Source organism: Palaemon carinicauda, chromosome 23 (genome assembly GCF_036898095.1).
Source record: "Palaemon carinicauda isolate YSFRI2023 chromosome 23, ASM3689809v2, whole genome shotgun sequence".
NCBI lineage: Eukaryota > Metazoa > Arthropoda > Malacostraca > Decapoda > Palaemonidae > Palaemon > Palaemon carinicauda.
This window is the reverse complement of record NC_090747.1, coordinates 96,088,584-96,105,149: the sequence shown is the minus strand read 5'-3', so window position 1 is coordinate 96,105,149 and position 16,566 is coordinate 96,088,584. Positions and strand designations below refer to the sequence as shown.

Here is a 16,566-nt window from a genome sequence, read left to right as displayed (position 1 = left end):
TCCAGACAGGGTACAGGGCGCCACCTGACCCAGAGGAGAAGCCCAGTTGTGCACGCTGTGGTTATTATGGGAGTCCCATACCAAGGCCACGGCCTCACCCCTCATGAGCTTCGCCAGGATAAACCGAAAATATTTTACCAGGTTTTCTCTTCCTGAAACTAGATCTACTATACTATGTTTTTTTTTTTTTTTTTTTTTTTTTTTTCATAATAAGTGGATTCGAAGTAGATTATTTTGTTTGCTTACTAATATGGTTGTTTGATTTATTAAGTAAATAATGCTATTATATGCTATTATGACCCTTCTCATGTTTCATCCTAAGATGAAGAAATTACCTTTGCGTTTTTTTCCCATTAATGCATAGATGTACATACATACATTTTCAGAGGTGAGAGACTTTTTCCCGAACATATGTTTAAATCAATAAAAACTATTTATGTGATTTCACTGGACAATGATAGAAACTTGGAAAATTTAGAATAGTCGACCATTTTGGTTAGATTATTTTATTATATATATATATATATATATATATATATATATATATATATATATATATATATATATATATATATATATATATATAAATGCAACCCAGAGAATATTAAAGTAAAATGATCAGTATACTTATCAACAAAGAAGAAAAGAAATAAAACGAAATACATTTGACTTTAGACAAGGTAGGATTTCTGGAAACCTTGATAGGTGTTTGTAAAATACCAAACTTGAGATCATTTAAAGGTTTAAAGGTCAATCGTGAAGGACAGAGGCAAGGGACAAGACAATGCAATACACTAGAGACTGCCCATATATTATGATCAGTAAACCCCCCCCCCCTAAAGCTAGGACCAGCTAGGGTCATGCAGTGGCTGATGATGATTCAGCGGGTATACATATAGGCTCCCCCCAAACCCCTCATCTATAGCTCAAAAGGATGGTGAGGTTGCAGACACTACTAAAAACTATCGAGCTTGAGCGGCCTCCTAACTCCCATCTAACAACCTGTTAGGCAGGGACATTTTGAGTAGGCTACCACATCGTTTTGAAGAAAGGTAACCACTGGTTTCGCGTTTGGCGATAAAAGGGTTTAATTATTGATGCTGATAATATGAATTAAACCTAAAATCCAAAAGTATTATCAACACTTATAAAAAAATAAATGACAAGAGATGTAATGCGAAATGTGGTTCACGGAATTCCTGACCAAATTGTCAGTATATTTCATAACATTTAGTTAAAAAGACTGGTATTAAGTCTAACTGTTAACATTCATTGCATTTTAAAATGCATTTTAATGACTTTAAACCGTGGGATAATTCCGTTTACATGATGTAACATTGATTTATTATTACGTCACTAACACCACGTCTTTCAAATATCATGACCCAAAATTATGGTCAATGAAATATATGTGTTGGAATATATATATATATATATATATATATATATATATATATATATATATATATATATATATATATATATATATGTGTGTGTGTGTGTGTGTGTGTGTGTGTGTGTTAGAGAGAGAGAGAGAGAGAGAGAGAGAGAGAGAGAGAGAGAGAGAGAGAGAGAGAGAGAGAGAGAGAGAGAGAGCAAACGTTCATTCACATATAAACAAGCCTTTCGATATACCAGATAATCATACTTTTTTTTATTATTTTACCAACTATATTTTGCCTATCAATCTTTTAAATCAAACAGCTTTGCTTAAAGTGGAAAATATAAGGAATTACTGTTGTATCTGTTATTAAATTTGAGGCTATATAATAAAATCTTTGTTACCAACCAGTTTTTGTCACGCATTACGATCCCAGACGCCTGAGTCATCTAATAAACATTCAATACTCTCTCTCTCTCTCTCTCTCTCTCTCTCTCTCTCCTCTCTCTCTCTCTCTCTCTCTCTCTCTCTCTCTCTCTCTCTCATACAGAGTTGATTCAACATGTTTGATTACGTAACTGGAATGCATCCCTTAATGTGCTTGTTTGTGTATTTGAGTCTCTCTCTCCTCTCTCTCTCTCTCTCTCTCTCTCTCTCTCTCTCTCTCTCTCTCTCTCTCTTTCATAATTGATTCAGCATGTTTTATTACCCAACTTCAGTGCATTCATTAGAGTGCTTGTTTGTGCATTTGAGTATGCATGTATTTACGCAATTACAACGCAGTTTTCTACATGCGTAAGTATACGAATTTCCATTTATTTTTTCATTACACCTAATATTTAGCACACTCCTCTAATGATATATTGACAATTATAAATTTCCTTCAGTTTTAAATCAATTATTCTGTTGGGTAGACTTAACAATTTCTCGTAAAAAATTATAAAAATACTGGAATAAATGTTGTCAGGCATTTACCGTTTTAAAAACGAATATGTTGACTTTAAGGGGTGATATTACGGTCACCAACCGTAAAAGATAGTAACAAAGTAAATGAAAAATTACGGTCGCCTGTATTTACAGAAATACGGCTGAGAACAGTATATTTTTACGGAGAATTTCTGATTAAAATTACATTTTTTTAACAGTGTAGAAACCCGGTTGATTAGCAAATCGGTCAAATTTTGTATCGAGGCCTTGAGTAAGATCACAAGCCCCTCTAAATAAGGTATATTTTAATTATGGAATTATATTTGACCCCTGTTCTTGAAAAAAGAATGAAGGAAACTATGACTCGCATGCCTTCTTTGAAGATGTTCTTAGCAGCAACAAGAAGTCACCTTGAGTGGTGGTGTCATGTTCAGGAATCAGTTTACCGTTGACGCGAAAGTGAGAGCGTCGCTAAATTGACGGTGATATGTGGTTGTTCTTTAGAAAGGCATTATTGCAATGGCTTATGTATTATTGCTGAGCTACTAACAGTACTAAATTTTTCCCCCTATGTTTATAGTACACTGTTAAAAAATGCAATTTTAATCGGAATTTCACCGTAAAAATATATTGTTCTCAGACGTATTTCAGTAAAAATATATTGTTCTCAGACGTATTTCAGTAAAAATTTATTGTTCTCAGACGTATTCCAGTAAAAATATATTGTTCTCAGACGTATTTCAGTAAAAATATATTGTTCTCAGACGTATTTCAGTAAAAATTTATTGTTCTCAGCCGTATTTCAGTAAAATACAGGCCACTGTAATTTTACCTGAATTTGTTATTATATTATACGGGTTGGTGACTGCAATATCACTCTTTTATGTCAATATATCAGTTTTTAAAACGGTAATAATCCTGGAATAAATGTTGCCAGATATTTACCGTTTTTTTCTAATGCAAATTTTTAACAGTGTAGGAAAGAAACTCAACCTACATAACAATATTATATAGTTAATAATTGGTCTAATCATTCGAATCACTTAATTGCCCAAAAGAAATTATCATAACAAAAAAAAAATGGTTGTCAAGATGTTCATCTGCTTTACATTATTGATATTTTCCAATATATTTCATTCTTGTTTCATTTGGTTGATTTGGAACACGTTCAGTTTGAAATCAGTGGTTTATTTTTTTTTTCAATTCAGTGAGTAGATTAACCACCAAATGATTCATAGGAGTAATTGATATTCTATAGGGTATGGCCGTCCGAGTGGTTTTGTCTTGTGGCCACTCTTGGAAAAAAAGTCACACTGGCCACGTGTGTGTGTGTGCATAGATATATGCATAAATATATATATATATATATATATATATATATATATATATATATATATATATATATATATATATGTAAGTATATATATATGTATATACATATATATATATATATACATATATATATATATAAATATATATATATATTTATGTATGTATATATTTATATATATGTATATATATGTATGTATGTATGTATATATATATATATATATATATATATATATATATATATATATATATATATATATAGTTGATTAGATCTGGTTCTCCTTTAAAGGTTTTAAAGGCCGCTCATGAATAGCAAACAGAGGCAAGGGACAATAATATTGATTATCATCATCATCATCATCATCATCTTAGTCCTTCTCGACATGCTCTCTTCAGGTATGGGGCCTGTGAGCTAGGACAGGCCTTCAATTCACCCGTCCTATTGCCATCTGGTCTAAAATAAAGTAGGAGAATTTACCGATTATCCTTTCCTCTGTTATTAATTGATTTCGTACCCTGATCATAATTGAAACTATCTGTGTTACGTTGTATTTACAGTCTAAACTATTTTCATTTTGAAAGTGTTTAAAAGTTGTTACTGTTTGAAGTCCTGTTCAAAATATTATGATGATGGGAATGGAGCAATGAGAAACACTTAAACAAACCTTAGTTTTAATCCGAAATTCTCCGTAAAAATATTCTGTTCTCGGCCGTATTTCAGTAAAATACAGGCGTCCGTAATTTTATCATCCTTTGTTATTATCTTTTACTGGTTAGTGACCGTAATATGACTCCTTTACATCAATATATCCCTTTTTAAAACGGTAAATGTCTGGCAACATTTATATCAGTATTTTTTTTTTTTTTAGGGCAAATCTTTAGCGGTAAACACTACGGGTAAAATGAAATTAATCATCATCACGTGTTTATCCTGTGGTTTTTTATATAAATAGACTTTACTTATTATTTTCCTGGAATCAAATTACACCAGAAAATTGTGTGATGATGATAGTCTTGTAGTTCTAAACTCTGATTATGAGACCCACCTGAGATATATAGGAAATATACAGTGAATATCTTCATGAATTATTCAGTGATGCCGTGGCAACGTAACTGTTAGGTTCTAACAGAGAAGCGAGGTGAATGCAAGTAAAGTTTAATCAGCAGTTAACGAGCTTATATACAAGCAGTTGCGAGCAAGAATGGCACAAAAAATCAAACAAACTAAAACATGCAATGGGAAGCTTAAACAAGTTGTCCTATTATCAGTGTGGGAAAGAGTGAAAGATAAAAAGAAAAAAAAAACAATATCATTACATTATATGAGCGTGTATGAAACACATGCGGTACAATGCGATAATATCATTTGATATTCTGAAGACTAAATCTACCGCTACTTCCCTCCCTTTTGATGCTGCTCCAACTTTCTTTCCCTTACTCTCCCTAATGACGAAACAGTTAATATATCATGTGTGGAAAAAACCAGGTTGATTAGAGAAATAACCCTAATGTTGATCGGTCACGGAAGGTCTGAAATCCATCACTTTTAAAATAAAAAGTAAAGAGGTTTTCGTTTCAGCGCGCGATTCCTATCTGCGGTCTGTTCTGGTATCGTATTCGGAATCTCTCTCTCTCTCTCTCTCCTCTCTCTCTCTCTCTCTCTCTCTCTCTCTCTCTCTCTCTCTCATGCTTCGGTCTTGGGGCATTTTTCAGTTGGAAGATTTTATTAACGTGACAAAATAAAACTTTGGAAGTTAATAATTGACTGATGTGTATTTTATAAGGACAACTCTCACACGCAAATAAATTAATATCTCCTTTATATTATGAAGAGCAAGTGTCTGGTTTTATATATATATATATATATATATATATATATATATATATATATACATACATACATACATACATACATACATACATACATATTCCTCTCACGCTGAGCGGCATTGCTAAACGTATGACTACTTGGTATCTCCCCGTCCTTCGGGTAGGGAGGTGGGAAGGATGTGTGTCATATCTATCTAAATATTAACCGTAATTTTTGACGGGTCGCGTACACTAGTTAGGATATATATTAAGCCACTGAAGAAAGAAGATAAAAGTTGATTAAAGTTAGTACTTTCATATTATTGACATCGCCGCTTTCAATGAAGTAAGAACAGATGTGTCGTATTTATACAGAACATTGGATTTATAATGTCAGCTTATTAAGGACCCTAGATAAGTAGGATTTGAGAAATATAAAAGAACTTATACTTAAATTTATACTCTTTTGTACAGGTAATTAACATTAATTCCAGGATATTTCTCTAAGTAAGGTCTTTAGAATAGATTACTGCCTCGGGTTTCAAATATCTTTGGTAAAAATCCCATTTTACAAGAATTAAACAGATTTTTTTCATACTTGTTTAGAGGAATATATTTGCCCTAAGTCATTACGTCTTAAGCGTATAAGAAATGGAAATAAACACCGATTCGGTGATATTAGTATCTCGTCTTTGAAAAAAAAAATCTCTTGGAGACTAAGAAAAAAAAAAAAAGATATTTCGTAATGTGAGATGCAATTTTATATGTGATTTTCCTATTATTATTATTATTATTATTATTATTATTATTATTATTATTATTATTATTATTATTATTATTATTATTATTATTATTATTATTATTATTGTCAACTAAGCTAAGCTACATCACCTGTGTTGGATGGCATCTCCCAACTCAAGATAGGACTTAAGTTATTTGAACTTTTATCTGACAGAGTAATTATACTGAGTAATACATGAAAGTTTGCCAGTATTGAATTTAAGCGGAAAGATTATATCGAGTGAGATTATAAGTAAATAAATAAAAAAAAAAAACGAAATATTGGCAAGTTTTTGTTAGACTGAAAAATTAGAACATTCCAAAAACTAATAGAGGAATAGCGAGAGGTATTATATATTCCCTAATGAGGAATGAGGATTGGTGCATTATTTTGCCAAAATCGGTGATATTGTTAATGGTATGTATTCACCCAATGTCATCTGCTTCTTAGATTATATATATGCTTGTGAGCAACGTTACACAGAAACTACTGTACCGATTTTGACCAAACTTAGTAGTCATTTTTGGTATGACGTAAGGGTGAATCTATAACATCTTGGATAAAGTACCTCAAAGTACAAGTACACAGCAGTACTTTGAAAATAATTGCAATGTTAATAAAATGGGAAATATTTAGTTAGTATATTTTTTTTTTTTGTGACTAACAGTACGCAAAAACTAATGACCCAATTTCAACGAAACTTGGTGGACATGTGGGTTTTGACCCAATATGGTAAATCCATTAGATTTTGAAGAAAATGCCTCCAAGTACAAGTACGCAGTGGGGTTACAAGCGAAATAAGACTGATAGTTTCAAAATTATTTATAACAGCCATAAAATCCTTGAGAAATTATAGTGAATTACTTATAACAAAAACCAATAAACTGCCATTAAGTGTTATCAAGGATTTGAACACGAGCATAAGATAAATTTCGAAGCATAAAAAAATCTCTTATTGGTTCTTACATCTCTAATTGGACCTTTCAGTATCCTATTTCTAGGGTTTGATTAAAACCCACAAATAAGGAAATCCAATACGATCTATCAGTACAACAGGATCTTAGGCCATAAAACATTAGAATATTTAGTCGAATGACTTTCTCTAACTTTAGGTTCCGTTTCATACTCGTCTTTTCAAATAGGTTCCGTTTCATACTCGTCTTTTCAAAGAGGTTCCGTTTCATACTCGACTTTTCAAATAGGTTCCGTTTCATGTTCGTCTTTTAAAAAGAAAAAAAAAAGACGACCTGTGTAATATGTTAAAAAAAATATGAACGTAACGCCAAACCACAGATTGGTTAGTTTTTTATGTTATTTAAGTATTACTAAAGTGTTTATTTAATTAATGGCTTCTTGTATTTCTTTGGTGATATCTTTAATTCCCAGGACGCATAATTACCATCTAATGCTGTTATTGAACCTATTTGTTTGGGTATGAAGAAGTGTAAGTTAATTTTTCATGGGAATTTCTTTGACAAAATGTTTGGTATTGAGAGAGAGAGAGAGAGAGAGAGAGAGAGAGGAGAGAGAGAGAGAGAGAGAGAGAGAGAGAGAGAGAGAGAGAGAGAGAGAGAGAGTGTCTCAAACTGTTTTGTGTCGTTATCTTGATTGTGCTTTGGTGAATTCTAGATGAAAAATTCAATCTTGAAAGATTTCTTGCCATTATTGATTTATTGGTTATTAACGTAGAATTTAATCTATAAAACGAATAAAATAACAGTATCCCTTTCTTGGATATTTTTGTTGTTAGGTGAGCCAACAAATTTTTATTTAAATTATGAAAGCCCATTAATAACTTTTTCAAGCGGTTCCAGATATATAAATTCGTCTAGATTTTCTTCTTTTTGTCTGAGCAATGAGAATATGTAGCGCCGAGAACATGAAAGTCGAGTTTTCCAAAATAGAAGAAATTTCCACTATAGCGAGGCAGATTTTCTCCGAAGTTTCCTGATCGCTGATTGGTTGGACAAGATAATTCTAACCAATCAGCGATCAGGAAACTTTTTCCGAGCTAAAGGGCACCGCTGCGAGTCGGTGCAAATACGCCTCATTAAAAGAAATTGACTATACTGACCTATATGATCCTTGACATGATGTAAGAAAAATTGTATGAAGAAAGATCTAATGTATAAGGTTCAGCTAGGGAAAGGCGAATCAATAAATAATATACTTTTTGTTTACCTTTTCCATGGATGTTATCTAAATGGCATCACCCTTAAAATTTTAATTTAGGGAAAGTGTTTAGATATAACAGCAAACCCATCCACTGAGGGGCAATGGTGTATGGAGCGGAGACGTGGGCAATAAAGAAGACAGAAGAGAAGAAACTGGATTTGGCAGAGATGAGAATGTTGAGATGGATGTGTGGGGTGACAAGAAGAGTTAAGATACGGAATGAAGTAATTAGGGGTACCACAGGAGTTAGAAAACTATCAGATAAGATCCAAGAAAGTAGACTGAGGTGGTATGGTCATATCATGAGAAGAGATGAACAGTATATTGGGAGGAGGGTGATGGAAATGGAGGTACAGGGAACGAGAAGGAGAGGGAGACCAAAGCGAAGGTGGATGGACTGTATCAAGGATGACCTTCGATGAAAGGGATTAACCGGTGATGAAGTGTGGGACAGAAGTAAATGGAGAAAGCTGGTCAGAAACATTGACCCCACATAAAAGTGGGAAAAGATGCAAATAAAGAAGAAGAAGAAAGAAGTTTAGATATAACAGCACATTGAGAAATAGGTTAATTAAAAGTAGCCATCTATATTAAGACAATATAATGTATTATATTCCTTGTTCAGAATATATTTAATTTTATGTGGGGTAAACATTCAAATAGATATGTATAAGAACCAAACAGCATAAAAATCAGTCTCAAAATTGTACATTTATAATGTTTCAGCTGTCCATTTGCTCAAAATCCTACACAACAATCTATTTTAAGAACTACTCAGAAAAATGTTCTGGAAACAATGTTGATTACCTATACAAAATGTCAAAACTCAAATTTCAACTCTGACTAGTTTGTCATTGACCCTTCAACCTCTTTTCTTAAATCCTTTTTTACCTGGGGTCATAATAGCGCCATGTATCTATTTTAATTTCATTGAGCATCCGTGGTTATGAGTCTGGCGATGTTGATAAGGCTGAAGTGTACGTATGTATGTGCATAAAAAAAAAACATAGGGAAGAGGAAAATTTTGAGGAATTCTTGACTAGTTTTGTCTTCTTCAAAAGGACTCTTGAAGAAGTAAGATGAAACTAGTCAGGATTCACTTTGTATTTTTATTTTTCCTGTTTTGCGTATATATATATATATATATATATATATATATATATATATTATATATATATATATATATATATATATATATATATATGTGTGTGTGTGTGTGTGTGTGTGTGTGTATTGTGTTTCCTTTGCTTCAAGTAATATTTATTTTCTTCTTATCCTTTCAGATGCGAGGTCTTTTTCTTTTGGCACTGGCTGTAGGAGTGAGTACATCCTACGGCCCTCCAAGGAACCCTAATAATGGATGCGGAGGTGGGGGCGGTGGATGCGGGGGCGGTCAACCTCTTCCAGCCCAGACAGTTTCTTGCGGTGGGAATGGCTGTGGAAATAGTGGAGGGAGTAGTGCTGGAGGGTCTGGAGACTACTGGTGGGCTGGAAATGATTCGCCATTTTCAGGACCTTCTCCTACACATGTAGTCGTCAGCAGCAGTAGCAGCAGCAGTGGTGTCTCAGGAGGGTCAAGACCAGTAGCTCCCTCACAACAGAGACCTAGGCCCCAGCAAGGGTACATTCAGCCTAGCCAGTTTCCCGGACAAGCGTCCCTTCCTCAACAGCCCTCAGTGACGCAGAATCTGGTCCAGCCTCCCATGGGGATTTGCCCGGCTTCCTATGTCTGTGTGCACTGGCAGCTCTGTCGTGATGGATTCGTCATTTCTGATGGCACTGGGAATATTAATAAGAGAATTAGGAATATACCTGCAAATGTAATTAGACACGAGCTTCTATGTTTGTTTTTACATCTTTCACCATTCATCCATCACCTTCTTGGTGTTCAAAACATTGCATTCATCTAAATTCTAGATTTTTATAACGTTCTTGCCACTTGAAGAAAGCAGTTCTTCCACAATTTTCTCTAAATTTTTTTTTTTTAAGTGTTACTTTGTCCTGAACTATTTGCCACTTGAAGTGCTACTTACTAAACTGATTTATTATCATTGAACCTATCATCTTATCCAGTTAAAGTGCCTTCCTTCTACATTTTAGCTTAATTGTACATCAGTTTCTCTAATAATTTCCAATTTTTGTTGCAGGTTGCATCCAGGTATGAGAGCTGTGGAGGTGACATGATTTGCTGTGGCATACCAGCAGGAACTCTTCCCTCTAGCTTCCCTCGCCCTCAGCCCCAGAGGCCAGGAGTAGTGTCCCCTCCTTTAATCGCAGCGCCAGCACCCCTTCCGCCTAGACAACCTCCAGCATCTCAACAGCCTTTCAGACCTGCTCCTGCTCCTGCTCCTGCCCCTGCTCCCCAGTTTGTAAAACCTATTCCCGCACCCCAACCTCCAAAACCTTCACCTAATCCACAACTTACATTGCCTGCTCCTGCATTCAAACCTGCTCCAGCACCCCAGCCCGCAAGACCAGCACCACAGCCTGCAAGACCAGCACCCCAGCCCTCAATACCAGCTCCACAGAACCCTACCCCCGGTTATGGAAGACCCCCGGTACCCCAGAACCCACTCACGCCCCAGAGACCAAACCAGCAAACCCCTCAGTCTACCTTCCTGAACCCTAACAACCCTGCTGCACCACAACCTCCTCGTCAACCTTCGGTTCCCATCAGCAACCCCATTGGCCTGGTGTCTCCAGCCAACCCTCCACCAAACCCCATGATGGGTGGAATGATGATGGGAATGATGGGTATGCCAGCGAGAGGGGGATCCTGCAGCGCTGGCACCTACTGTGTCCAGCCGAACCAGTGCAATCCTTACACAGGATTCATCATCAGGGATGCCTCGCAGCTGATGGCAGTATGGCCGGATGCGCCAACGGTTCCACTACTCGTAAGTGAATAATGGTTGTTTATATTTATACTTTGAATAACGGTTATTTCCATGGAAATTTTTATTATTGTTATTAGCTAAGCTAAAACCGTAGTTGGAAAAGCAAGATGCTATAAGCCCAAGGGCTCCAATAGTGAAAAATAGCCAGTGAGGAAAGGAAATGAGGAAATAAATAAGCGATGTGAGAAAAAAATTAACAACAAAATATTTTAAAAACAGTAACGTAAAAAAGATGTCATATATAAACTTTAAAAAGACTTATGTCAGCCTGTACATTTTAAGGCAGCTATGTATTTCTGAAGATTTTTTTTAGAAATATTTTTCAAGGTGGTGATGGGTCAGATGTGGTAAATGGTGTTAGGATTTTTATGATTGTTGATATAATCATAGTCGAAGAATCATTTCTTGAGTAATTATGAAAGAAAATTATTTTTTCCCTTTTTTCTACAATGATAACGATAATTATTATAGCAATGATGATATTAGTATTTTGCCTCAACATAACTAATTGTCTTCTTACACCAACAAAAACTGACCCCCGTTATAATGAAATTTTTTGCTTATTTTGAACATAACATTTCATGTGCAATATATTACAGTCGTATCCTAAGTCATGAATATAAATAATCTCATGCTCTTTTTATTGAAATTCTCATAATTTATCATATCACATACAAAACATGCCACAAATAATTTACTGACGTCTCAACTGTGAAAAAAAAATGTCAATGAGAGACATACAGTATATTAAAACGATAATGACAATAATACTATCATGAATGTAGAGTCGGTAAATGAAAGAAATTAAGAATGCAGTAGCCATTTTAGTGCTAATATCTCTAACCGAATTTTGTTCTCATTTTATCTTTCCAGCCATGTTTCATACCAGACGGCAGCATCACCAACGGAGTCTGTTGCCAAGAGGTCCATCCAAACGCCGGCGGTTTCGATTAAGACCAGTTTAGATCAAGTACCATTCATTACGAGGAACAGCAAGCTGCTAATTGGCCTTAGTACTGATCTTCCTCCTAGAAGAGGGCATTGCTTCATTCCATTACTCTTGACTTAACTGTACTCTTTCGTTGCTGTTATACCGTTTCCAATGCTGTGATTTTCCCCTTTCCTAAGTAAATAAAAACATTTTGGTGATTTGTATCAGTAGGAATGTGTCGTTGAAAAGTTTGTGTATAGATATTTTTATTATGTTGCATTTTTTCACTATTGTAAGGACAATTGTAGCGTACGCCGCTTGCAATGCCGATGTTCAAGATGTATGTCATGTTGAAGAAATAAAATAATTATGTGGATCTCTCTTACTTTTCGTGGAAGTGTACTACCCATTGGATGAATTGCCCTGAAATGGTTGTGCATTATCAATAAATGCATTGATATTAGGAGCAGGACATTCTCAAATGAAGGCAGATTTAATTTCCTAACTTTCAAGCTAATATGATAATGCTTCGTGCAGTATGAAACATCGAACTTCGGTTAACAAGCCACCGTAGCTGAACAGCCACCCGGTACCCACGTAGGTAGATTTAGGTAGTAATGGCCGTCAGTAGAGTTTGGTTGTTATAACGTGTAACTCCGAAGTTCTCAACAGTGTACTCCCAAAGTAAGGCCGGTATGGACGTATCTGTGAGGTGCTAATTTTTGACATCATGCGTTGAATTAATAGCTTTTACCGGTGAGTATAGTGTTTTGTAAGTGCTTGTTATGTAATCAGAGACTTTTCACAGAAGAAAATCTCACTTGATGCAGAATCCTAATCCCCGATAACTAACTTAGAAGGATTTGCTTCGATTTTCTGTGTTGAGGTTTTCATCAAGTTAAGGGCAGAACTGAAAAGGTAATAGTGCTGAGCTCGGCAGTCAATTGCCGATAAATGGAGAAAATCCATTAACTAATCTTCAGGGTTTCGGTGTCGTGAGTGCTTTTAATGAAGATGCTAATACTTTGGATGTGTAGAGCCAAATATACGTGTTTAGGTTATTGATCCTTTTAATTATTCATTCAGTAATTAAAATAAACTTAGAAATCAGATATTATGTATATCACAGAAAAAAAACTTTAAATGCATTAAATATTCTCATTTAGGAACTAATGGAGCCAAATCCAAATCGACAAAGACGGTGAGCACAGAAGTCTCAGTTAAGCATACAGCATTGAAGATCTAGCCAAACCATCTCGCGAAAAAAGACAAAGTTGACAATATCATAGTCCGGTGAAATAACGGAAACGACAGAGTAATTAGTCCCAACCTCGTAAGCAGAACATCCTGTCCAAGTTTCTCTGAATAGTTTTGGGTAGTGCCATAGCCTCTGTACCATGGTCTTCCACTGTCTTGGGGTAGAGTTCTCTTGCTTGAGGGTACACTCGGGCACTCTATTCTATCTAATTTCTTTTCCTCTTGTTTTGTTAAAGTTTTTCTAAATTTAGTTTATATAGGAAATATTTGTTTAGGTGTTGCTGTTCTTAAAATATTGTATTTTTCCTTGCTTCCTTTCCGCACTGGGCTATTTTCCCTGTTGGAGCCCTTGGGATTATAGCATCCATTTTTCCAACTACGGTTGTAGCTTAGCAAGTAATAATAATAATAATAAGGTTTCTGTTGTAAGAAGGTAAAAGGTTGCTTAACAAAAGCACCCTGGTTTATAAAAGATTGACTGGAAATCGATCAGCCAAAGCAATTTCTCTTTGTGGAGATTATTTGATTTTTGAAAGCTTCTCCCGTACCATCATAATTGCTACATTTACTTACTCTACTTTAAGGGTTGCTTATCTGGTCCTGTACAGCAGGGAAACCCTACTGCCTATAGGATCTCCACGGTCGTTTATGATGTTCATCCTGGAGCATTTAACATTACACAATGCGTATTGCTCGCATACTGTTAAGTCATTATCGAAACACTCAGAAAAAGAAAGTCCTCAGTTGCCTATTTTAATTATTTAACCACATATAGTAATTCCATGTCATTTTGCTTTGATTATATTATTGGGGATTTGGGCTCCTGAATTATTTAAACGTCTGGTAAGTTCCCAGGACCTTTGAATAATAACCTTCAATCGATATTTTATCACTTTAATGGGTGGTTTTGCAGTGGCTTTGATGAGATTTGACACAAATTAGTGAAAAAAAAAAAGATCGTATGATTGTACATTGGACATTGTTTGACTATCCACAAATGGCATAGTTTTCGTGATAACGTTACTTGTATTCATTGTATTAAAAAGTTGTGTTTATCTTGAAATAAGGTGGGAATCATTTTAACATCTACCACATGGTAATTAGTCAAGGTCTCAGAGATTTTCGTAAACTTATTTTTTTTATATGTAAAACATGTTTCCATTAGTTATGTTATTTCCTACATGTCACATCACCATAGCGAAACTCGAAATCAAACTTATTTTTTTCCTGCAACTTAACGGTTTTCAAATGGTTTGTTCTTTAGTGTAAGGTTAGAACATTTTTTATGTTGACTTGGGGATCAGTAAGACAGCCCTAATCTCACAGATTTATTTTATTCATGTCCTGAAAAGTCTGTTTACAATTTTATAGTATTGAAATTTAGTTTTGGTATATTGTTGTATTTAAGTAATGTACTTACATCTCAACTCAATTGTGAAGAAAATGTCAATGAGAGACATACAGTATATTAAAACGATAATGACAATAATACAATCATGAATGTAGAGTAGGTAAATAAAAGAAATTAAGAATTGAGTAGCCATTTCAGTGCTAATATTTCTAACCGTATTCTTTATCATCATGTTGGAAAACGGAATGCTACGAGTTAGACGGATCCAACTCGAAAGGTAGTCCATTATAGAAAGAAATTAGTAGAATGAATAATAATAAGCAGATTCATTTTATCCTGGTTACTAAAAAGGCGTTGAAATACAATTTATACTTCTAAAAATTTCAACTATATAACTCTGAAGATCATGAAATGATTAGGTAACCGTTGGAAAAAAATATCTAGAAAAAAATTTGTACTGAACTTCGAAAACTGTGAATTAGAATTTACTTCATATCTTGCACTACGCATTGGTTACAAGAGATATTAAGAAATATGAAAAACTTTTAAAAAATGATTGGGAAAGTAATCGAACGTCTGCCATACATTAATTAATTTGAGGTCTGCGACAAAAAAAATGTCTTCATCCAATGATTTAAGATTCAAGTCGGTTGGTTTAGACCAAATCCAGAAAATATATTAAAAATACAAAAGAATGAAAATGTCTTGAGGATAAATGAGTTTCCAAGACAGAAGACCGACGGTATATATATATATATATATATATATATATATATATATATATATACATATATATATATATATATATATATATATATATATACACACACATATATATATATATATATATATATATATATATATACACACACATATATATATATATATATATATATATATATATATATATATATACACACACATATATATATATATATATATATATATATATATATATATATATATATATATTAAAGTTTACTTGCAATCTAAAGGGACATGTAGAATGTTTAGTAACATGTTAAAGAAACAAGTTTATAAATTTAATCAACATTATCATCTAAGGAATTTTAATTTGCCTTCATTGGTCGTATTCTTACAAGCAGAAATCTCGTGTATCGCTAATTACAGGGTACTTTACCAGCAACTGAAGAGAACGTTATCTCGTAACTTGAGCCTTGGCTGGTTCCATCTTAAGAATCTTGAAAGAATATCTGGCCTAGCCATTTTTTTTTTGATGACCGCAGAGAAGCTTTGGTCTCATACAGCAGATACATTTGATAAAAGCTAATGAACATTTCTTTCGTTGCATGGTTCCCTGTTTCAGTTAGGCCTACCTCAAACACACTATGTTGCAAAAACTTTTGATAAGTCCCTTTTAGTATAACCATATCTCTGAGGATACAAGCAGGCTATTATTATTATTATTATTATTATTATTATTATTATTATTATTATTATTATTATTATTATTATTATTACTTGCTAAGCTACATATTATTATTATTATTATTATTATTAGTATTATTATTACTATTACTTGCTATGCTACAACCCGAGTTGGAAAATCAGGATGCTATAAGCCCAGTGGCTCCAACAGGGAAAATAGTTCAGTGAGGAAAGGGAACAAGGACAAGTAAAATATTTTAAAAACAATATTAGAATGAATATCACTTTTTAAACTATAAAAACTTTAACAAAACAAGAGGAAAAGAAATAAGATAAAAG

General features: G+C 34.0%; 1 protein-coding gene across 1 annotated transcript in view; it reads left to right on the top strand.

Moving 5' to 3' along the window:
• The window catches only part of LOC137617268 (uncharacterized), a 52,065-nt gene extending 39,497 nt beyond the window's left edge, over positions 1-12,568 (top strand). The window contains exons 3-5 of the mRNA XM_068347258.1: positions 9,686-10,222; positions 10,550-11,299; positions 12,173-12,568. Coding sequence (XP_068203359.1) covers positions 9,686-10,222; positions 10,550-11,299; positions 12,173-12,253 — 1,368 coding nt within the window. The 3' untranslated portion in view covers positions 12,254-12,568. The remainder of the gene's footprint in view (positions 1-9,685; positions 10,223-10,549; positions 11,300-12,172) is intronic.
• The last annotated feature ends 3,998 nt before the right edge of the window (positions 12,569-16,566 follow it).